This window comes from Poeciliopsis prolifica, unplaced genomic scaffold, assembly GCF_027474105.1.
Source record: "Poeciliopsis prolifica strain line A6 unplaced genomic scaffold, Auburn_PproV2 SCAFFOLD061, whole genome shotgun sequence".
Lineage (NCBI taxonomy): Eukaryota > Metazoa > Chordata > Actinopteri > Cyprinodontiformes > Poeciliidae > Poeciliopsis > Poeciliopsis prolifica.
This window is the reverse complement of record NW_026562436.1, coordinates 940,448-962,947: the sequence shown is the minus strand read 5'-3', so window position 1 is coordinate 962,947 and position 22,500 is coordinate 940,448. Positions and strand designations below refer to the sequence as shown.

The 22,500-nt window shown below is 40.7% G+C and overlaps 2 protein-coding genes across 4 annotated transcripts; one reads left to right on the top strand and one right to left on the bottom strand.

Annotated features, from left to right (window-relative positions):
- Positions 1-702: 702 nt before the first annotated feature.
- Positions 703-18,205, bottom strand: dmtn (dematin actin binding protein). Of its 3 annotated transcripts, XM_055060679.1 has the most exons (16): positions 18,017-18,204; positions 12,997-13,044; positions 12,805-12,885; positions 12,359-12,502; positions 12,128-12,172; positions 10,051-10,159; positions 9,440-9,484; positions 9,218-9,352; positions 9,035-9,126; positions 8,059-8,164; positions 7,927-7,979; positions 7,784-7,829; positions 7,210-7,217; positions 5,757-5,822; positions 4,173-4,253; positions 703-3,716 (listed from the first exon to the last, which is right to left on the bottom strand). In XM_055060679.1, exons 2-16 carry the CDS (start codon positions 13,003-13,005, stop codon positions 3,603-3,605), a joined length of 1,134 nt encoding a protein of 377 aa, XP_054916654.1. In that variant the 5' UTR covers positions 13,006-13,044; positions 18,017-18,204; the 3' UTR covers positions 703-3,602. The 3 variants fall into 3 exon arrangements, with proteins under 3 accessions (XP_054916654.1, XP_054916653.1, XP_054916652.1); XM_055060678.1 differs by lacking the exons at positions 703-3,716; positions 4,173-4,253; positions 5,757-5,822 and having other exon boundaries at positions 7,127-7,829; positions 7,927-7,976; positions 18,017-18,205; XM_055060677.1 differs by lacking the exons at positions 703-3,716; positions 4,173-4,253; positions 5,757-5,822; positions 18,017-18,204 and adding an exon at positions 17,622-17,932 and having other exon boundaries at positions 7,127-7,829.
- Positions 18,206-18,984: 779 nt separating this feature from the next.
- pbdc1 (polysaccharide biosynthesis domain containing 1) lies at positions 18,985-21,149 on the top strand. The gene is made up of 6 exons (XM_055060680.1): positions 18,985-19,179; positions 20,025-20,090; positions 20,161-20,220; positions 20,303-20,443; positions 20,641-20,752; positions 20,831-21,149. Exons 1-6 carry the CDS (start codon positions 19,150-19,152, stop codon positions 20,920-20,922), a joined length of 501 nt encoding a protein of 166 aa, XP_054916655.1. The 5' UTR covers positions 18,985-19,149; the 3' UTR covers positions 20,923-21,149.
- Positions 21,150-22,500: the final 1,351 nt, after the last annotated feature.

Here is a 22,500-nt window from a genome sequence, read left to right as displayed (position 1 = left end):
AACCTTGAACAGGAAACCGTGGTAACCACACGCACACTTAAACCTTCAAGTAAACTTACGCTCTTAAATTAAATTTCATCAATCAAGTCAAAGCAGTTTTTATCTGTACAGTCCAACTTCTATCAATGTCAAAAAATGTTCAGAATTTAACTTCAGAGGCAGCTGCTTATTATTTTCAGTTTGATTTCTTGTTTTATCAATACGTTTGGCCACAACCAGCTCTGAGGTTTCATTTCTGATTGACATTCGTTTTCTAGACCGTTTGAAAAACCAATTCCAGCAGGATGGAACGATGAGGCAGCGAAGAGACAGGAATCCAAAGACGACATCAAAGAGTGTCATTATGCAGTCGTAGTTTTGTCTTTTAAGTTTGGATACTACGGCTTATAAGTAATGGAAACCTGTTCATTATGTTAGAAATTACAACATCGCATGAAGATCTTCAGGCTCATCAGACTCAGGCTCTTCAGGCTCATCAGACTCAGGCTCTTCAGGCGAAGAGCCTGTTGAGAATGTTCTGCACTGTGAAAAACAAAATGATGTCCAAAATAAATATGCTCTGTAGAAATATAACACAAGTCAGAAAATACTCTGAACACAACGTCTGTGATGAGACTTGTGAAGAAGACTCACCAAGGTGAACTGATCTGAGTTCAGCTAATGACCTGGACACAGAATTAAAGAAAAGACGCCAAAAACAAGTTTTCAGTTCAACAGATTTATTTGAGCCATATGACACAAACTGAGCACAGGTTCCAGTGACACCCTAATGAGCAAAAACCGCCCCTTTATGTGATTAATACTAACATTAGTGCTCATTAAAAAAGGACTATAGTCTCCAACAAAAATGGTTCACAGTAAAAACACAATCTATAAATAAAGCTGCCTGAAATAAATAAATTCACACTCGGCTTCTGAACGAGGCGGAGTCTCCTTCAGTCGGCCGTCATTCAAGTTATTATAGAGGAGGAAGCTGTCAGAGTTGGATCAGGAAGAGACTGGACTGGTACCATGAAGCTGCTTCCAGTTTCATTGAGTTCAAGCAGGCAGGATGGCTTCTTTAAATCTTAGAGCGCTCTCTTTTGGATTGCCTGTGAACTACAATGTCACAGAGAAAATCTTAATATTACAACCAAACTGCAGGTAGATTTCCACCTGTTCCCTTACAAACTGTGACCCAGTTCAGTTCTATCGCTCAGTTCTGACCTTAGCTTGGATAACGAGAGACACTGTCCTGGTGAGATAATGTGAGCGTTAGGTAAAAAACATGAAAAGAGAAAGCATTTAGGAAAGGACAACTTCAGCAACCAGAATCACTCAGTGACCTTGAGTGATTCTGTGTCTGTGAAACTTTTCTTCCACTTCCATCGTTCACTTTAGGGCAACAGAAGAACCTTGTTTTATTGTTTCTCAAACATTTTGTTTTGTTACTTTACTCATAAAACATTCAGGGACATTTGCTCAAGGTCGTAGCCAGCTTTCAAACAACCTGAAAATGTTCTTCTAACCTTCTTACCTTGTATTATGTTAAAGGCCAGTGTTTTTATTCAGAGGAAAAAAAAAATCTTCCTTTTCTAAAGTTGGATCCTTAATGGACAACAAGTTAGCTTGTTTTAATGTGTCAATGTTTGGAATTAGGCTGACTGCAGAATATTATTTTTAGTTCTAGGGTCATGCATTTAACACTGTTACCACCTACCACTACTACTGCAACTACTATTAATAATAATAATACAGTTAAGGTCAAATTAAAGCATATCTACACTTACTGAAGTACCAGTCAGAGTGGCCCACTGATGTTCTGGGTGTTACTAACACAAAACACTTTGGATCCTAATAGAAACACAGCAGTCCAATCAATTTTGGTCATTTCTAACTGTATGATAAAACTCCACAAGGTTCTCCTGGTAGCTATGTGCATCAGGCTTCATCTGAATATTACTGACTTCAATTCAGAAGCTGAGTTAAAGGTGAGGTCCTCACATGTTAAAGCAGCTGGCTCAGTGAACCAGCAAAGAGTTCACAGAGCAGGAATCTCTCAAAAACCTCGACAAGTTAAAGAAGCTCACTAACAACAGCTAAACTTTTGGATTTTAGGATTTTTTTAGTAATACAACAGAAGCTCATTATTAGTAAGTTTTCTTTACAAGTAAGTGCATTCACATGCTTGTTTTGCTTTTTTTTCCCTCCTGTTTTTTAAAGTGTGACAATCAGAAAGACCTAATACCTGAAAATATATGGTACTGAAAGTGATTAGAATAATGTGATAATATTTCAATATCAATAAATGGGTTGGTTCCTGTGTAAAAAAAAATCTGACATTTCTGTGATTTTCCTGTAAAGTCATGATGTGTGGTTCTGATTTATAAATCCACCACACTGTTCCATATCTACCTTGAGTTTCTATGGTGTATAAAGATGTGCAGCTTGGACAGCAATCACCTCTCCACATCTATTACAGTTCAACTGGCTTGTTACAACATTTCTGAACAATATTTCATGACATTAGACTCACAGTTCTGAGACACCATTCGTATATTATGCAGAAGTTAAATAAGTTTATACTCAATACAGCTTATCCATATAATAATTTGACTTGATCTCATGTTACATCATGCAGACTCTCAGTTTGCTGAATCTTCAAAAAAGCTCCAACAGGATGGCAGGTTAAGCAACTTTCTGATCAGTTCAGCTCATAATCATTGTGGTGTTACTGACTATAGATCGTTACACGTCATCCTAAGATGGTCAGATATTCATTAACTACGGAAAAAATAAAAGGTTTGACATTTATACAACTTGGTCCTTGCATAGTAACATTCTTCATCCTAACACACACTCCATACAACACATTTCCTTTATAGACAAGAAAGGACTTGATGTTCATTTGTTTACGTTTTAACCTATAAAGACTGGACTTTAGATATGCCAACATACATGGCAAAATAAGACAGTAATGCCAGCTCAAGCATCTGCAGGAAGACATTAAGCTGCCTCTCCAGGAGAGAAAAAACCAATACTCTTAAAGTACCACACAGTTAGAATAAAGGGGAAGGAAAGCACGTGTAACACACAACAACAGGTCTTGGATGGAGATAGAAGAGGTTTAACAGACTGAGGGACTGCAGTAGGAAGCAGCTACTGGTCAGCAGTCGGCCTCTTTTGAACACACAGATTAGCAGCAGCTTCACGGTACCAGGAGACCTGAGTTCCTCCTAAAGATAACGGCTGATCTCACTTCAAGATGGTGACCTCTGGAAGTGTAACTCTGAGACTGACTGTCAGATTAACAATGGTTGTGATGATGACGGTGGAGGATATATGATAGGAATGGTTTGCAAGCAGTGGTGGTTATAAGTGCAGTACTGGTAACATGTCAGAGCATCGCTTAAGTTTAGATCTGAGCAGAACTGAGCAGAACTGAGCAGAACTGAGCAGACGTTCTAATCCAGTCTTCCAAGGAGGGAGGGGGCTCATGTTGGTGGGGAGGGGTCTGCTGATTTGCTGATTGGATAGCTGACGTTATGGCCTGTTCTTTGGCTCCTCCTCCTTGCAGAGGAGAGGCTTCATCAAGTATTGGTTAGTAATTAGGTCACTTCCTGTTAGAAAAGTGAGGCTTTTTTCTTCAGTTCATTTCGTCTCCATAATGACAGACGGTCAAACTCGCCAATGGGCATCCCGAACACCTCCTGGAACTCCTCCTGGGACAGATGCCTCTGTCAGGACAGGAAGGGCCTGAGTTGGTTAAAGTGCCTTCAGCTAGCAGACGAGTTTTAATCTAAACCTTTAGCCCTGGAGGCCAAGACTGGTCAGTTTCAACTATTAGGGGGTCACTAAATCCATTCATTTAAAACAGCAAAAATGAGTTTTATCTGCGCAACAATAAACACATTTTTTTCTGAATTGTGTATATCATTAAAGATCCACAACTTTAAATAGACTCCGGACTGTTACCTTAAATCTGGAAACTGACAGTTTCCAAATGACTTGTTTGGAAACTATTTTCTATTTTGTTTGCAAATTCAATTTTTATCTTTTACTATTCCTGAATTGTGGTCAGGGGCCAAACAATATCGTCTCATGGGCCACACTTTGAACAGCCCTGACAGTGCGCTTGATTCATTTTATTTTGTTTTCACAAGCTAAGCTGCCACCAGCAGGCGGATGCTCACCTCCAGCCGGGTCCGGTCCACTCCAGGGGGCAGCTTACAGCGCCCTCTGTGGGTCACAATCAGGGCTTCATATGGATAAATCTGAACAAAGAGCAGAAGATTCGGCCGTCATTTCCCTTCCTTTAATACAGTCAAAATGGAAGCGGAACATGGCTGAAGCTAAACCTCAGTGTGTTTAATGGGATTTATTCTGTGTCATGGTTGAATCCACTTCAGGAGAGTATGGAGAGGCATTAAGATGCAGGATGTAACTTTTATTAAAAAAAATCAACTTTTCACATATTTGTGAAAATTGTCACCACAGTGTAATATGAGACAAACAAGTTGTGAAAAATATCTCCTCCCTGATCGACTACTACTGTCTGAAGAAATGCACCACTCCCTCAGAAACAACCAATCAAAGCCAGGCCTTAGTGCTGTCAATCAGTTCATGTACTCGCTGCTCAATTTCCTAATGGTGGAGAGACAACTCACCATTACAGGAAATGTAATGATGAGAGCAGGGGGGAGGATCTGAGCAGAGAGTAAATGAGGATGATTGACAGCGCTAAGACCCACTTCCTGGCTCTGATTGGTCATGTCTGACCGAGTGACGTATTTCTGTAGATGGCAGAAGGACTGCAGAAGGAGTTGGATCTTTTTCATAGATCATGTTGTGCTGAGAAAACATGTTGACAGTTATGACAAATATGTAATGAAAATATGTGGTTTATAAAAGTTGTTTGAAGATTGTTTGCATGTGGAGGAAGGTGGTCTGCTCAAAGGAGACTGAAATGTTACCATCCTCACTATGAAACATGATAGAGGCAGCATCATGCTGTGGGGATGCTTTTATTCAGCAGAAACAGGGAAGCTGGCCAGAGCTGATGGACAGATGGATGGATATACAGAAGAACTCCTAATAGAGGCTGCAGAAGACATTCTTATGCTAGGATGGGCTAGTCAAAGTCCACATCTAGATCCAGTCTGCAGTCTGCACTGTGGCAGGACTGGAACATTAATATTCACAGACACTCTCCAAATCTCAGTGGAATAAGTTCATATTTGCAACCTGACAACACCCTTAAAGCTTTTTGTGCTCTAGGTGTATGTGCGCATGTGTTTGTGTGAAAGTATTAGTTACTATTTATAAGTTCTACATTTCCATCAGCAACGGAAAGAAGATTAGGGAAATGTAGTTTCCTTTACTTTCTAACTTGTTTCCCTTTAAACATGTTAAAAGTTTCTTTTTAATTTGTTTCTGAAGAATTTAACTCAAAGCATTGATGTGTATAGGAAATGCGTTTTGTACTTTTTGTTTCTTAGAAGGCAGTAAAATCTTACAATCCATCTTCTCAGTTATTGAATTTCATTCTACCAATCACCCAATAAGGTACAAATTTGTTTCCTGTTTCTCCTAATTGCTGCTAAAGTGACTTTAGATTTTAAAATGCAAAAGCTTTAATAATAGGGCTATTAAAAGCCTTAATAGCTCTATTGGACAGGGCTATTGGACACACCCTGTCCAACTGCTGCTCTGAAATCAGTGTTCATGAACACAGACCCAGAGGCTGGTCTGGATTTAACCCTTTCAGCAGGCCTCACCTTCTGCTCCAGGATGCTCGGCAAGGAATTCCCTCTATCCATGCGATCTCTCCGGCTCTCTCCATTCTACACACACACACACACGCACACACACATTTCAGACACACCCTGTCCAATAGCTGCTAAAATATAAGCTACACAAAGAGCATGGCAGAGGAAGCTGAGCAGAGTCACATGTTAGATTCCTGTTAGGTTCTGAAGCAGCTAAAGCTAAAGGTTAGCTATCGTTTCCTGCAGTTTCTCTCCAGACTGCATGTTGCAGCTCCCGTCAAGTCTAATGTGTCAGAAACTAGATGTTTTATATCATAATTTAAATGTAAAAGAATGATTGCTTGTGTTGCTACACAAAAATAAGTTAAGTAGGGCTGCAACTAACAACTATTTTAATAATCCATTGCTTTATCAATTATTCTGTTGATTGATTATTCTGACACTCAATCAGAGAAAAAATTGTCACAATCTGTAGATTTTTTATTTAATTGCTTAAGCATATTTCATGCAATATTAAAAATACATTAAAAGATGCAAATAATTCTCCTAATTTAAAATATAAATTTTATTGTATAAAATGCAATAACAGAATTCATTTAGCATCGCTTGATCAATTGTACAAACGATGCGTCTGCAGCTAAAGAAACACTTTGATCATCAACACGTGAAGCTCAGGCCTTTCTGCTGGACACAGTGTGGGACTGGTCTGATGATTATTTCTCTGATTAATTAATTAGTAATTGGATAGCAAAATGTACTTGATAGGAGATTGTTTATTCTTGCAGAATTTGAAGCGGGTGAAACTAAAAGTGACACTTGAGTTCTGGATGGAACATATTTACTGAAAACGATGTCTTTGTAAAATGTATGTATTTTTGTACAGTTTTGAATTAATTGCTGTTCTGAATGTGTTCTTTCAGGAAATGACCATTTTTAGAGTCTGTACACTACAGCTGATGATTAATCCATTACTTAATTAGTTGATGGTTATTTTAAAAAATCAATAACCATCATGATTAATCTGATTAATCCAATTAATTATGTCAGCCCTAAAGTTAAGTTTGCTTTAAAGCCAAAAATAAAAAACATTTCTCAGCTAGATTCTTCTCTTGAACATGAGACAGAAAACCAGAAAGCTGGGAAAGAACTGAACACCGAGATATATAACACTGTAAATAAATGATGACTCAATTAGAAAAGCAAATACTGACTGAAAAGTTGAACTGAAGCAATTAATGAATGCACTTTTATACACCAAATAAATGAGCATCTTAACAGTAAAGAGTTGTTTCTTTAAGCTTAAGTATTCCCTCACACTCCATCCATTATAAGCTGGACAAATGGGGTTCAGACTGGTTCAGAAGTGGTTCAGAAACATGGTGTGAAACGATTGGTGCAGCAGGTCAGCAGCAGGACGTTGACATGGCCATGCACATAAGCACACACATGAACATACACTTACCTGAGCCGCTGCAGGACACCAGGACAGAAGGAGAAAGGACACAGAGAGGTTGAGAACAGGAAGTCATCATCACAGAGTTTCATCAGGACTAGAGGTGTCCCTGAAACTTCCCATGTAAATATAGATCCTTGCAAAAGTATTCACACCCCATATGTAGTATGGATATGTTCCAACCACTAATAATCTAATACGAGCCAGTATAGAGCTGGGATGCAGAAGGGATGGTTTATAAACCTTATAAAAGTTTGTGGTTCAAAGGTTAGCTTCTACTTTTGCTGCTATAACAACACCAACAGAAGACGTATAAAGTGCCTATATATACATTTAATTACGTAGCTACAAAATTTAAACGCAATTAATAGTAATTTGTCTATTTACATGCTTAAGTCCAGAGCAGGAACCTTTGTATTGGCTCCTGCTCTGGATATGTTTAAATCTGATTAACAAGCAACATCCACAAACAGCAGCAATGGACAACAAAGAGGTTTCTCTCTGTCCACTGAGGGTCCATTTCTGCACCTAAGCAATCTGATTGGACTGCTGTTGTTTTCAGGTTGTGCTAAAAGGCTCCCACCTGGCCGTCCTTTATCTCCGTCTGTAGAAAACTCTGCCGACTGCATCTAAGGATAGCAGAACAGGAAGCATTCAGGATACCAGGAGCAAACATGGAGGCTTTTGTCTGACCCTGCCGGCCTGAAGGCCAGCGGCAACACTCACTCTGGTCAGGGCGGAGCGGGACGGAGACTTTGATGCACTTGCTGACACACCTGCTAAGGAGAGGGAAACAACGTGGGGTCTGACAGGTTCTTCAGCTGGAGCGGAGACATGTGAGGCAATCGATGGACTCACTGCTGTGCATGTGTGTTCTGTCTGGCAGAGACTGTGTCTTCCTCCTGATGTGAACGCTTTTCTCCTTCTCCTCCTTCAGGATCAGACGGCCCAGGTTGGACTTGATCTGCAGACAGAACACAGCCGGTGGTGGAGGAAGAGCAGAACACTTCCAGCATTGCTCACAAGCTTACATACATGCAGCCTTTGAGCTGCTATTTTCCAGGGTAATTATTCAGCAGCCTGAATTCAACATTTTTCTACATTTCTTAAGACAACAGTTTGAGGCATAAGCTAGAAGTTATTGGGGTTTTTCACTCATCCAAGTCAAAATTCTACATACAGGCTGAAACATGCAATTGCAATAGTGTCTCTTTTTATCCCTTCAGTTCATGAAACTGTTCCCAGAATCCTTTGAGAAAATTTTGGCCACTACAGGTGAGAATCCAGCCAACAGCTAACTATGTTGTTGGCATGCATGACATTTCTAACAGGTTATCCTACCAAACACTGCATCATAGCTGGCCTTTGAAATATTAACAGTGCACACACTAATACTTCAATTATGTTTGTAATACAATGCATACTGCTGAAATTAAAAAAAAAATTCTTCCAGACATTAGAACTGGTTGTGCAGCTAATGTTTCTGATTTCCACAAAAGGCCAGAATGGTTTAAAAAGTTGTTCTCTCATCATTTTGTAAAAGCTTTTGACATCTAGTCAGGTTATATTGGATATTAAATATTAAATATCATTATATCTGATACTAAGATCGGTTTGATGTCTCAAAAGAATTTCAGCATGTTAGTCAAAACAGTCAAAGATAAAGTGACATAAAAAGTATTCACAGTGAAAGTTTCTACCTAAATGCAGTTTTAAGAGTTATCATTTGCTCTACATTGATTCTCCACTTGTAAAAAACAAAACTCAAACAAAAACAAATCAGATCTATTGAATCAGCTTAAAATGATGTAAACAGTCAGAATGGGGTCCAGACTTTCTCCAGCTCCTGCTCCTGCTCCTGCTCTTCTTCTGTCACATCTTCGAACTCATCTTCTTCCTGAAGTTTCTTCTTCCTCCACTCGATCTCTGTGAAGGTCATCATTGTTAAAAATGCTCATCATGAGTGGGAATGATAAGTGTAGGAATGATAAGTGTGTGTTGTGTGTGTGTGTGTTACCCATAGCAGCCAGTGAAGGTGGGCAGGGCCAGTACTCTGTCTCAATCTTGGAGGGCTGGTTGGGGTCTGGAGGCTGGGCGGCGGGGAACTTGGCAGACTGAATGACCCCGCTGCCCTCTGACGGTTTGTTAAGGTCTGCGGGGCAAAGAAGGGAAGTAGCTGAGTGACAACAGCAGCAACAACTGCTTCATAGAAAAGCGACAGAGAGAAACAAGAGCTCACCCTGTTTGTAGATCGGAGGCTTCCTGTAGATGTTGGAGCCGTTATCTGGAAGTTCAAGAGAAGAACAGATTTATCATATTTACAGTCTGTGGCAGCAGAAGTGTTTATTCAACACCACACACATATCAGTAAGAACTGCTAAACAAATATTAAATTGTTAAAACAACAACATATAATTCATTGATTGAGCACTACCTAGAAAAAATGTCGTCACTGAATTTACTGATACTGTGCTTAGTGTTTAGCTTGAGCTGGGTTTACTTTAGAGTTGTGATGGGAAGTTGCTGCAACGCCCCATGGTTGATGACAGAGGAACTGCATGCTCAAAAAAAATAAATAAATAAATAAAAAGGCTATTTAAATGTAAGATTTAAATTTCCAAGATCAAAGTAGACAACATGTCCTCCCAATATGTATTTGCTGCTTTTACAGTTTGATACCTCATACAAGCATTTTAATGAGTATTGAGGGTTTTATATACGTTCATCTATATCCTTTCCCAAAGACACCACTGCAGACGTTCTCGGGATGGAGTCAGAAAGGAATCCAGAAAATAGACACATTTATTATGTGTGTTCGAGTGTGTTTGTATGTGTGTGCGCACTAGCTACCTGGTCGATGGAAATGCTGCAGGCTGGTGCTTATCTTGCGACCTGCTTGCAGTTGCAGCGTAGATCCTCCAGGGGAGCCACTGTCGCTCTCTGCTCTGCGACCTTTCACCTATACAGGAAGCAGGAACAAGATTAAACACTTTGGTTCCCTCCAATGTTGCAGGAAGCAATATCGAGAACGACCTCGCTGCAGAGATATCCTTGGGATGGCTACAGTACAATACTACAGATGCATTCTGGGCAATTAAAAGCATTTCCAATAGTCAAAAAGTGTCCAACACTTTGACACGAAACTTTGACCTGTTTACACTGGTTTATGGTGTTTTTAATTCAGTCACAAATTATTTGTGGTGGAATTTGTTCAAAAGTCTTGTGGAAATCTCAACACATTTTTGTGAGAATGACGCTCAGCTCCAAAACAGAAGTGCTGTTATATGTTACAGTTACTATGGACTGAAGAGTTCTATTGATGGAAAACATAAGTCATGTTTTTCCACTTGCTTCAGTTCCTGGCCCCCCAGGCAATCTCCAAATCAGTGTCACATTTCTTTATGAGAAACACAAAGCAGCAATTGATGCTGAAGAATCTGATGAAAAAAATCTGAATGAGTGAAACGACCAAACAGCTGAGGGCAAGACCTTCCAGTGAGGCATGGGACAATCAGAACGGTCTCCAGAGGGTCATCTACTGTGTGAAACGTCACAAAATGACCAAAACAAAATTTGACCAAAATACTCATTTACATGCAGTAAGACTGAATACAGCAGGAGTTACAGACACACAAGAAATCTGTCAAAATTCAGTTTCTACAAACAAATGGTAAAAATGTCAATTTACTAGAAAACAATAAGATGTTTAAAAAGCAGTCCCCCACCCCCTCAAAAAAACATGTTCACGTAGTAGCCTATTTAGCTGATAAGGCTCAAATAAAGCCAAATATTTATGTGTTTGGAGGTTTCTTGGAGACAAACAGGAAGAAATAAAGTCCTGAAGGATGCCACATGCTGACTGTGCAGTACTATAAGCTAATGCTACAGCAACTTAAAAAAGTCAATAAAACTGCATCTGCAACAGTGAAGCACTTAGCCTCCAGATGATATAAGCTAAAGCTAACACTAATGCTACCTGTTTAGCTACATGGACACGGAGAGCTATTATGGTAATCTGTCGGTTTGTGCTCTCATGTCGGGATCTGCTTCTTACTTGCAAAGTTCTGAACCCCACAGTGTTCCAATCTACTGTGGTACCAACTACTGAAGGAAAATCTTAATGAGCCAACAGCTCTGACTGATCCTTAACACTGAAGCAATAAAAGAAACTAGTAACCTCTCCACTAGCCCCAAAAAAGAAACATGAAACATTTCCTGTGGTATCAAAAGTAAAGTTTTTTCTCTTTGAAATTCTGTCACAGTTTGTCTTTGAATCAAAACCAGGAGGCTGGCATCAGGTATGCATACAGTGAAGAAGATCTGAGACACCATCCAGCAAGAAAATATTCCTGGAATATCAGAAATGGTAAGACAATGTTTATGGAAACGTATTAAAGCAGAGGAGAAGCAGGAAATGTTACTGTCCTGCTGCACAGGATGTACCACTGGCAACTGGTTAGGAAATTAAACTTATGGTTAGACAATGCCCAAACAGGTCCAATCAAACACACAGCTAGCACACTGTGCAGAAACTTGAATATCTCTGTGTGGATATTATTATAAATATTTTATGTATATGTGCAAAGTATGATGCCATAGTTGTCTTGCAACAAAAAAGTCGTGGACTTGAATCAAAGTTGGGGCCTTGCTGTATGTTCTTATGGTCACATTCATTTTTTTCTAATTCCAGCTTTTTCCTTACAGTTCAAAAACATGCACTACAATAAATGATCACTGGGAGCATGTATGGTTTTCTGTCTGGAGTTGAACTGTCCAAGGTGCATCCTGCCTCTCACCCATTGACTTAAGGCAGAAAACAGTGATGACAGTGGGAACAAACAAGTTACGATTCAAGACTTAATCTGAAGCAAACACATCAGAGGAAGACATAAACTGTAGCATCTAATCAGCTTGTAGCAGATCGTACCTCAGGAGACCTGGAGGGAGACATGGCAGGAGGGGACAGAGAGCGCTGTAAAGACAAAAACATAACCACTTAATGGTTGACAACTCTGGTATGGAGACCTAATTCTCCAAACCTGAAGAAACATTAAGGTTATAGAGCAGTCTAAGTGTTCTTATGCATGCAAAGTTAACAGGTCTCCCATTACTGCTATCCATGTAATGTGTGCGTGCGTGTGCGTCTGTGTGCATGTACCTCTCTGCGTGGCGGGTCGAGTGGTGAGAAGCTCAGGTGGGGCTGATAGGTCATCAGGTCAGGCCTTTCCACCTGCAGGATGGCTTTATCTCTGGGCAGTGCCGCAAGGTCTTTGTAGCCAACCATCTGGTCATTCAGACGAGCCTAAACACACACATGCACACACACAGAGTGTATCAATGCGAGTAAGAGGAGTGTGTTGCAGTCAGAGAATAAAGGAATTTCAGCAACAACAGCAATTTGTATGCTGTTGTAGGCTTTGGAGAGCGCTAGGTCTGCAGCATACAGTCTCTGAGATAGACTCAGGTAGGCTATGAAGCATTTCTGATAATAAAACCCAGAACTAAGCTTGAAGCTACATTACTCAGGTCCTGCACACAGAGGAAAACTGACAGAGATGTCAACTTTTCCAAATCAAAGAAGGAACATGTCTGTGTTGTATTTACCATGATGCCAGTGGCAGGAGACCCCGGTGCACTCGGGCCCCTAGATGATGGAAGGTTAACAGGAGTTAGACGTCCCTCCACCTGCAAGAACAGTCAGAAACATTCTGATGTTTCAACTGTTTCCAAACTCACAAGTCCCAAACATTTTTTTTCCCTTTCAACTGTTACTGATAATACAGGAAGATGATTTACCTTTTGCATGGCTGTAGAGACTCTGCCCTTCTGCTCAGTTTAAACCAGCTGGGGGAGGATAGGAGCACAGACAGAGAGTCAGTGACATCTTCCCTTCCACCCAACATGCCACCAGAGCCTGACATTTTAGCATGAATGAGTTCTGGACTGACTCATCTGGATCCTGATTCTGCATGAGAAGCATATTAATGTCATTTTCTTCCCACAGCTAAACATCGTGAAGGTTGAGATTTTAAAAAGCTCTCTGCTCTTCTCCAACTGCAAAACAGCCTGGTTTTAACCAAAAACAGGAAGCAAAATAGAGGCACAGTTACTTAAAACCATTTGTGATAGAAGAATGCATTCACCATGTGTTCATGACAAAGACTGATTGAAAGGATGGCTGACTAACAGAATATCCATTTTTGATTCCTTCCCTTATAATTTGGCAGGGAGAAAGAAAAAAATGGTAGAAGAAGGGTTAACATTTTATACCAGCTGAACATCACATTGGACAACTTCCGGGACTACCAAACATGTTTCAACCAGTAAAGGCTTCAACTTATTCTGGTCATTGCTGTCCTAATAATCTCATCTCACTTCAGTGGTCAGCCTGGATTTTCTCCCATTGACCTGAATTCTTCCAGAAGAATTTCAACGGGGCCAATCAGTGACTTTGCTTTTCAGCATTGTTTTATAATTGCAGTCTGCCTGTAGTTTTAGCAATGGCGGTGGAGAAAGTGAACAAAACTGTTCAGTCCATGTTGCACAAACAATAAATTCATATTAACAACCTCGTTCAGATCAGCTATTCTCTCATATCTGTTCTCTCTTAGCAGTGGAGGATGGCTATTTACAACACAGGCAATTTTCAGTGCTGTCAATCTGGCATATTACATATGTCATGGTCAAACATGAATATTTGGCAAAATTTATTTGAGTCCACATCTCTCAATAACAAACGACCCAGAACCATCAACTCTTACCAAAGGACATTTTCCTCTAGCAGGAGTGATAACACAACTACATCAACAAAAGGAAACTTCTGATGAAAGAGGAGCAGCGCCTCCTGACACCAAACAGCAAACTATCATAGAAATCAGTGATTAGGTTAGCAATCTACACCAGACTGCATTCAATCTCTGTGGTAACCACCGTCTGTACCATCTAGTGGTGGTGGAAGTCTCCACTGCTTCAGGTTTTAATCAGGCATTAGAATATTGGTTTTGTATCAGAACTGAGCATGTTAATTGCAAGTATTGTCAGTACATTCAACTGGATTCAAAGTCAAATCAACCAGTTAATGTTTTATTCTCAACACTAGCAGCAGGTGTAATTTTGTTATTTACACTTTGCAATTCTTTATTTCTGCAGCTTGGCTCATTTTGTACATGATCAGACCAGTAATTCTAGAAAATTATTTTCTAGAATTACCGTTTGAGGTCCTTCCTGCCACATGTTGACGTGCCTATGAATAAGACACATGATGTTGACAAAACCTAATAGGACTAAATATGACGTGTGTGTGTTTAGTTTCTTACAAGAAAAACATTGAAGTGATGCTCTGTTGATTTAAAATTTCAACAGTATTTCCTATAATCTTGTCACAAACCCAGCCATAAGTCATTGCTAAACGCCTTGCTTAGCAGCATTTGTGGATGATGTGCTCCATCTTAGCTGTGTTACCAGCGCTCCAGTTTCAAACCTTCATTCTCACATGGACAGTTTGTCCCTGAGGTGAAGAGGACATGATGGGGCAAGGAGGCTGAGACGCCATTGAGTCAGTTGCAGGGCTGGCTGTTATCTGAGCTTCCTCTAGGGACAGCTCAGGGTGGTGGTGGCGGGGGGAGGTGTTCACAGTAACTACACCTTATATGTTAAGAACATGAGGGCCTGTCTACTAATGCTTCGCCAGGAGGTTAAAGCTTCCAGACTTCCTGTGAGCAGCTTTTTTTTATTTGCCTCCCTCCTCCCCTCCTGTTTATCAGCTCCTCCAGCCGGGCCAACGCCCAGGCGCTCCTCAACAGTTACTGCTGTGGTTACACTCCTCCCTCCAGAGGGACGACGGCACACAGCCAGCAGCAATCAGAAGCTCATGTCTGCAGCCCAAAGCTGCTGAGGTATCAGCCAGAGAGAAGCTCCCAGCCGTCCTCTCCTGAACCCGACCCGAGCAGACCGGAAAGCAGCTTTCACCAGACACTGTCTGTCCAAAATACCACAACACTTCATGGTGAACAAGCACCTCCATAAACAAACACTTTATCGGGAGAAGAAGAGCTGGAGGAGGAAAGAAACAAAAGATGTGTTTGATGCTAAGGAGGTCATTTGGGGTAGGAATCCATCTCAAACTGTTGGATTAAAGCTAAACTCTCAATGCTAGCTCAAGTTAGCATAAAAATGAAAACAATTAGCTTCTGTGCAGAGCTGGAACAATGAACTGCATTAAATATGAATTGATTTTTGAAATAATCATTAATTAATTTAGTAATCAATTAATTGTTAACTGTTTGATGCAAACTCAAAACACTCATTTGCTTAAAAAATAACACTCAGCATCATAATTAAGTCAAAACTGTACTAAAAAACATCTACATTTTGCAATTGAGTTAAAAAAAAGAAAAAAAAAACCTTTGTGTGTAAATATCTTTTGAACTAATTGGGAGTTTTAGCTTCACCTGGTTCATGTTAACTTCAGAAGAAATGCCAGAGTGTTTCACATGGTGATGTTTTAGCTACAGTTGCATCCTTTGCTACAAATGATCAAGTGTTCATTAAAGGAATACTGTTAATGCATTTTGGGCAGTAAAATGTTGATTTTGTTTAAAAAGGGAATTTGGTTATTTGCATATTTTAATGTATTTCTACTATATACAAAAGGGATAAGTGATTGAATGAAAAACGTGTGGAATGTGCCAATTTGTTAGCCCAATTGACAAACTAATTGTCAGAAAAATTGACAGAATAATCGATTACTAAAGTAATTGCAGGCAGCCCTAATTGTGTGTCAGAGCATCACGTCTTGTAAGCATCAGTAACACACAAATCCCAGCTGCTCTTACGCAGCTTGGGATCTTTCTCCTCAGTTTGTTTTCTGTGGGCAACTTTTTGTTTCTGTAATTTTTTGTTGTCACTATTTAATCCAATTGTTTCAATAGCACTTTTTCTGTATTTGTTGGTCATTTCAAAAATTTTATTAATTCTTTTGATTTGTGTGACTGCACTTCTGGTAGCACTGGTGCTTTGCAAAAGGATGTTCTAGGTTCAAATCCCAGACTGGGGTCTTTCAGTATGAAGTTCACATGTTCTCCCTGTGCATGTGTGTGTTCTTCCTGGGTATTCTGGTTTCCACCGACAGGAAACAGTCAAAAACATCCATGTATTACTTAGAATCTTTAAACTTCCTTTAAGTGTGAGGTGCGGGGTTGCATTGTCCTGTGATGGACTGGCAACCTGTCCAGGGTGAACCCCGTCCTGGCAGAAGATTGTCGTTTAAATAATCTATAATCAATAGGAATATTGATCCCCTGTTGTTTCTCCTTTATATACTAAGGGTTAAAACAACCAAAAGTGAAGCAACAAAGACATGTTTGGGCCAATAAGTTTACAGTAACCTGTAGCTGGTAACTGTAAAGTGGGTAAAACTACTGAGTAATAATTTGTGTGTGTCTGTGTGTGTGTGTGTGTGTGTGTGTGTGTGTGTGTGTGTGTGTGTGTGTGTGTGTGTGTGTGTGTGTGTGTGTGTGTGTGAAGTGTGTCTGACAGTCATCTAAGCAGCTGCTGTCTGGGTGTCTGTACGGCTGATAGTCTTATCACTGAGAGCTTTTAGCTGCCAGAAAGCCAGTGATGGAGCTCAGCTGACAGTGTGTGTGCCATAATGGGACACACACTTACATGAGACCAGCTGAATGTACAAAGTCAGGAAGGAAGGATGTTTCCCACAACATTTCTGGGCCCATTCAACAAATGGGCCCAGCTTGGTCAGTATCTATGGTGAAATCCTGTACTCCACTAAAAACACAGTTGCTTCATCTGTTTCATTTATTTTCATAGCATAAAAAGCTGAGAAAAATGTATGTTCTTACTTTTAATTTGATTAAAACAAGATTGTCTGCTTCAACTCTGCACTAAAAGAGACAGATTTTTTTTTTCTTTATAGTTCAAATGACCTTTCAGTTCTGCTTCACAAATATCCCAGCAGTCACCATGTTTAAACACCTTTTTGTTAGATAATGTGTTTGAAAATAATCAAGAGTGGGTTTAGATTTTAGAAGCAGATGAGATTTGGGACAATTTAATGCATATGATCTGTCTTTGATAAATAAAAAATGAAATGAATCAGCAGATGTGTTTTCAAGAGCTCCTTTGGTATCTCATGAGGAAGATTTGCAGCTTTTATGATTGATTTTACTCAACTTTTGGTTCTTTTGACCTTAGTTTTTGACGCTTTGAGTGAAAGCAAATGAAGGTTAAAATTTTATAGTTAAGAACAATTTCTATATTTTGTTCTTTTAGCTCTCCTGAACTTTTCACATTAAATGAATAAATATTACAAAGCAGTTTTATGTGGATGGCTAATAATATTTTAGATGATTCTGTAACCTATCATCCCCTGAAACCTGAATTGAGCATGAATGAGTTGAGCCAACCTCCCATGAAGCCATCAGGACGGATCCCGTCCAGGTCTGCGGTTGGTGACAGCAGCAGCAGGGTGAACATCTTCTGATGTTCGAACCAGACAAAAGCCCATGTGAAGGCCTTCCCCTCCCAATTAGATGCAATGCACTGCTAAAGTGGCGTTTCAACGCGTCTAATTCATTTTGTTCGGTCCACCCGAGCAGAACCCCGGCCGACGAGGCCCGGAATCTTCACCTGCACGCGCAAACAATCTCCGTTTGGTTTTTTTTCCGGCGATAAACGACGGTGAATAAGAGGCTCGCGGAGGATGCTGCGGGTCATGTGCGCGACGCGGGGATGCGGGAGACGAGAGAGGAGGAAGGACTGGTGAAAGAACAGACGGAGGAGAGGCTGAAGACGGTCCTACCTGGAAACAGCGGCCCCGAACTCAGAGTGAGAACATCCAGCAGAGAAGCCGAGCCGCTCGGGGCGATGAAGGAGGAGCAGAGGAGGCTGTTTTCCTGTTGCTCCGTCGTGGGCCGGTCCACTATGAGCTCGGAAGAGAACAACCAGCAATGCCACCCAGTGGGCACGCGCTCCGTTCTCCTGCAGCTCGCGCACGCTCACCAGTCACAACACAAGCTTGTTTACGTCACCAGGCTGCTGTCCCTGCGCGGGATGTCCTGAGACGGGACGAGCTCATTTACAGCAGTGAGGCGACAAACAGCGGGGCTCTATGGAAAACCACTTTTGCCATAAGTCTGGCTAAAAAAAATTACATAAGAAAACTAATGACACCATTCCATGACGCCTGATATAGCAGCGTGCAACGAGCAGAATAAATATTAAAATGTTCACTATTCAGAAGACAGTCTTAAACGGAAGAGATTTTACTGCGTGACTTTTATCTAGACATTTAGTAAAAGTGCCACTTTTGACGGTCTCCTTTCAGGAGAGTGGTGGCATGGTCAATTCCTGAACATTTGTTGAATTGGCAAGAATTATGCAAACTGCTGCTTTTGTCAAGTCAAAGTGAGGTTTAATTGGACCAGATGCATCGAATTGATGTAGAAGTATTTAAGAAAAAAAATGAATGAGTGAGAATAAGTTGTATACACTGGAGAGCTTGATTACTGAACAAGGAGCAGATGGTGGATTAGAAACAAGTTTCAATTTAATTTACATTTGGAATAAATAAAGTATTTCTGAATTTAATTTGAGGGGGGAGCAGAAAGCATGTTGAGGAGAGAGAAAAGCGCCATAGGGGGCGAGGGAGAGTAAATGCAATAGAAGAAGAAGTCTCGTGACGTCACGGAGTATCATAGTTTAACTCAAAGGCTTAAAACGTTCAGATGACTCACTCTGTGCTCAAATGAGCAATTTATCACTCCAGTAGCTGGAATTTTAAATAGACATTTAACAGGACTACTTGTGGCAGCGTGATAAAGAATACAAAAATATTACACTCCTAATTTAAAGACGGTGTTTTACAACTCCGGTTTAAGCCTGACACTTGGAGTGATACATCTAGCCATATAGACGATCTTTGTTTAGAATAAGATGGCGTCGCATGAGGGACTAGCAGCTCTGGTAGGACTTTAAACAAAAACTGTGGTGTTTTCATGTACTGTGCGTGACGTGTCTGTCTGTGAGCTGGTCCTGGTCAGAGCACACGGAGTCCCTGTGTGGGAAAAACACAGTGGGGTCCGAGTTTAAGCGAAGAACCGCGAGAATTAGCGAAAACACGTGTGAGTGAGGAGCAGACAAATAGGGGTCTGAGAGAAATGTCCAGATTCAGAGGACGTTTCCCCTGATGACAGGTCCAACATTTCAGCGTTCTGGTCTTCATAATGTCCTCGCTGTAGTCCTTCTCACAGTCTAGACGCAGCAGGGTGCCGTAGTTGAAGTCCTCCACAATGATCACCATCATGATCATTGTGGGATCATGATGGTGTTTTCGTAAAAATTGGGAGGGAGTCCACTTCTTCAGATGAGCAGCAGCCCCATGCAGAGCCTCCCACCAGTGTTCTCCTCTTCTTCTCTGGAAAAATATTTTTCCAGCTGCCCCAGGCAGTGCAAAGGGGAAATACTCTGATAAACATGGAATCTCAGCACTCCCATCTCTGTTTTTATTTCTTATTTGATTTACCTTTTTTTTTAGCCTTGCAGTGACATTTTGCTCAATAAGTACATTGTAAATGTGCAGTTGAATGACAACAAAGTCCCATGTTGTACACATCCCACTGCATAGGCTGTTAGACCGCTGGCAGTGTTAAATAAGCTCTGCACTGGTGGCAGCACGATTCCGTTAAAGTTCTTGATGGTCCAGGAAACACACACAGAATCACATCTACTGAAACACACTCTGATTCCTCTCCGGCTGCTGCATCCTGATCTTAACAGCAGTGTGTGTTTGTTTGTGTGTTTGTTGACAGGGGGTGGAGGGAGCCTCGGCAGCTGCAAACGCTCTATCTCTGCCGGCGGAAGCTTACGGAAATGACGTGAGTGTCTTCCGCCATATCCAGACTGGATGTGTGTGTGAAACACTGATCCACCTTTCTGCTCTTTCAGCCCCGACTTGAAGTCATGTGGGCGATGAAGGCCTACAACCACGCAGAGGTCTACTTCAACGTAACGATCCGACTGCCCCGCTAAGAACCGATCACACCGTGGCCTTCCTTCCAGATTCCGACATTTTCTCCTTCTCTTTCAGCTCATCTCATCCGTCGATCCCAAGTTCCTGAAGCTGACGAAGGTGGACGACCAGATCTACTCGAGTTTCAGAGAGACCTTCAAAGACCTGGATGTGAAGCGGCTGAAAGAGGAGGACCTGAAGTCAGACGAGGCCAAGCAGGTCAGTTTGGTTCTGCTACAGCGAGATGTACCAGCAGATTCCAGGATTTTCAGTCTGTTTCCTCAGTCATATCAACATATAGATATATATATAAATAAACAAGAAATATTAATCTAAAATGAATAATAACTGTTGATGTATTTTTCTTGTTTATCCAATCGGTGAATATGAACGTTGTCCCACTGCTGCGCCCCCAGACCTGGCGCCCCTTCTGCAACCAGTTTGAGGGAATCGTAGAGGACTTCAACTACGGCACCCTGCTGCGCCTGAACTGTGAGAAGGACTACAGCGAGGACAACACTATATTTGGTGAGTTGGGAGTGTCTCAGTGGACCAAATGGCGTCACTCAGGGCAGAAAGTGAATATTGTGTTTTTTGTGATTTCAGCCACCAGAGTCCAGTTCTTTGCTGTGGAGATCGCCCGAAACAGAGAAGGCCACAACGACACAGTGTTCACATCCAAACGGGCAAAGAGCTAGCCTCCAGTTCAACTAGCAAACACCAATATGGACCTGTCTCACCCCGCTCGCCCTCATCAGATGAACTGCAGGCGCTGAGCAGACATCGCATGTTGTCAGTCGGCTCAGCGCTGTTTACCATCCAGCTTTTTTATATTCCCTCTTAAGATTTATCCAGCGCTCGCTTCAGATGGAACTGTGCAAAAATAAAACGTTGGTGGTAATTGGAATAAATAAGAAACAGTTTACCACAGTGTCCAGTCTGATGTTTGTAGTTCCAGAAGGGAAGATGGAAGAAATCAGCAGAATGAACCGACTAAGCTGCTGAGGAAAAGATTTCAGTTAGCTGATGTTGCTAATGGTTAGCGTCTGGCAGGAGATTCTCCAGGATCTGCTGTACAACAACCAAATAGTGACCTCCCATTGGCCATCAGATATCTCAGCCCAAATAACCCCCCACCCCACACTTAATCAAATGCTAGGTTTTATATATAAGCATGTTTATTTTATTGATTTTTTTTCTTATCTGGACCAGTTTTGTATATCTGTAGGCCCACTTATATATTTTCAGTATTTTTTTTCTGGTATGCAAGCATTTTGTTGCCAAATTCACTGTTGTGTCTTTGTGCAATGATAAATAATTAAACTAAGTAACTAAAAACACAATCTTACCAAGTATTTTTGTATAGTTTCTACTGCTCTTAGTTCACTTGAAATAAGTTGAAACATATAGATTGTTTTAAGTATATTTCTTAACACTGATGAAAATGTGGAGATTTTGCTGAAAAATTTCACTTATGACAAGCTATATTGTCATAACTTTTTAAACTTTAAAAATAACTAGTGCTTTTTAAAAGAACAAACTGCAACTCAGAAAGTGGCAAAATTACTTTATCTCCAAACTAATTACCACGTAATCATTTTTACATTTGTTTCAACATAATTTAATTGGGGGATTGGCCCGGTTGAAATCGAGCTCAATGGGAGAATTCGTAGACAGAGCCCTGATGAGAATCAGATTGAATTGTTGGAAGGCCCTTGCTGATTAGACAGACTTCGTTTGTCATTTCACATTGAATACGATCAGGTAACTAAATTTGATCAGTTGCTCCAGCTGTGATTTAGCTAGCTACAGATTTATTTATTTTTGTTAAACAACCAAAGTGTTTCCAACTTGGTGCTGCACTTTAGAAGTGTTTTTCAAAGCGGGGGCCATGGTCCCCTGAGGGTCCTCAGAAAGTTGGGAGAGAAGAAGAAAAAAATTCAAGGATAAAAATGTACTCCTTTTTTGTCTAATAAAGTTTTAATTCTTTTAATCATAAGATGAATTCTGTTTTTCAATCATAATTAGCTGCCAGCCAAGTAGCATAGTTTGCACATTTCTGACAAGAAAAAGATGGAAGGAATCAACAGCTGAAAAAAAAAAAAAACATCTGAAAGTTGATGTTTCAAATTTAGTATGAACTATACAGCATTGTGGGTTCTGGCAGACCCAGACTGCCAGAACCCAGTGTATCCCAGACCTGGACCTAATGGTGTTGCAGGGTTTCCCTCATTGTATTATAAGCCAGGTTTTACTTGTACCTCCACCAGGCTAAG

Bases quoted from the DNA above. Each gene is read 5' to 3' on its own strand.
- dmtn (XM_055060679.1), bottom strand. The intron at 9,353-9,439 runs GTGAGCTCTTGT...TTTGCCCCGCAG, and splicing joins GCCTCCGATCTACAAACAGG to ACCTTAACAAACCGTCAGAG. The intron at 4,254-5,756 runs GTGAGGCCTGCT...CTCTTTGTTCAG, and splicing joins CGAGCATCCTGGAGCAGAAG to ATTTATCCATATGAAGCCCT.
- pbdc1 (XM_055060680.1), top strand. From the start codon at position 19,150: ATGGCGTCGCATGAGGGACTAGCAGCTCTG. The intron at 20,221-20,302 runs GTAACGATCCGA...CTTCTCTTTCAG, and splicing joins ACGCAGAGGTCTACTTCAAC to CTCATCTCATCCGTCGATCC. The intron at 20,753-20,830 runs GTGAGTTGGGAG...TTGTGATTTCAG, and splicing joins CGAGGACAACACTATATTTG to CCACCAGAGTCCAGTTCTTT.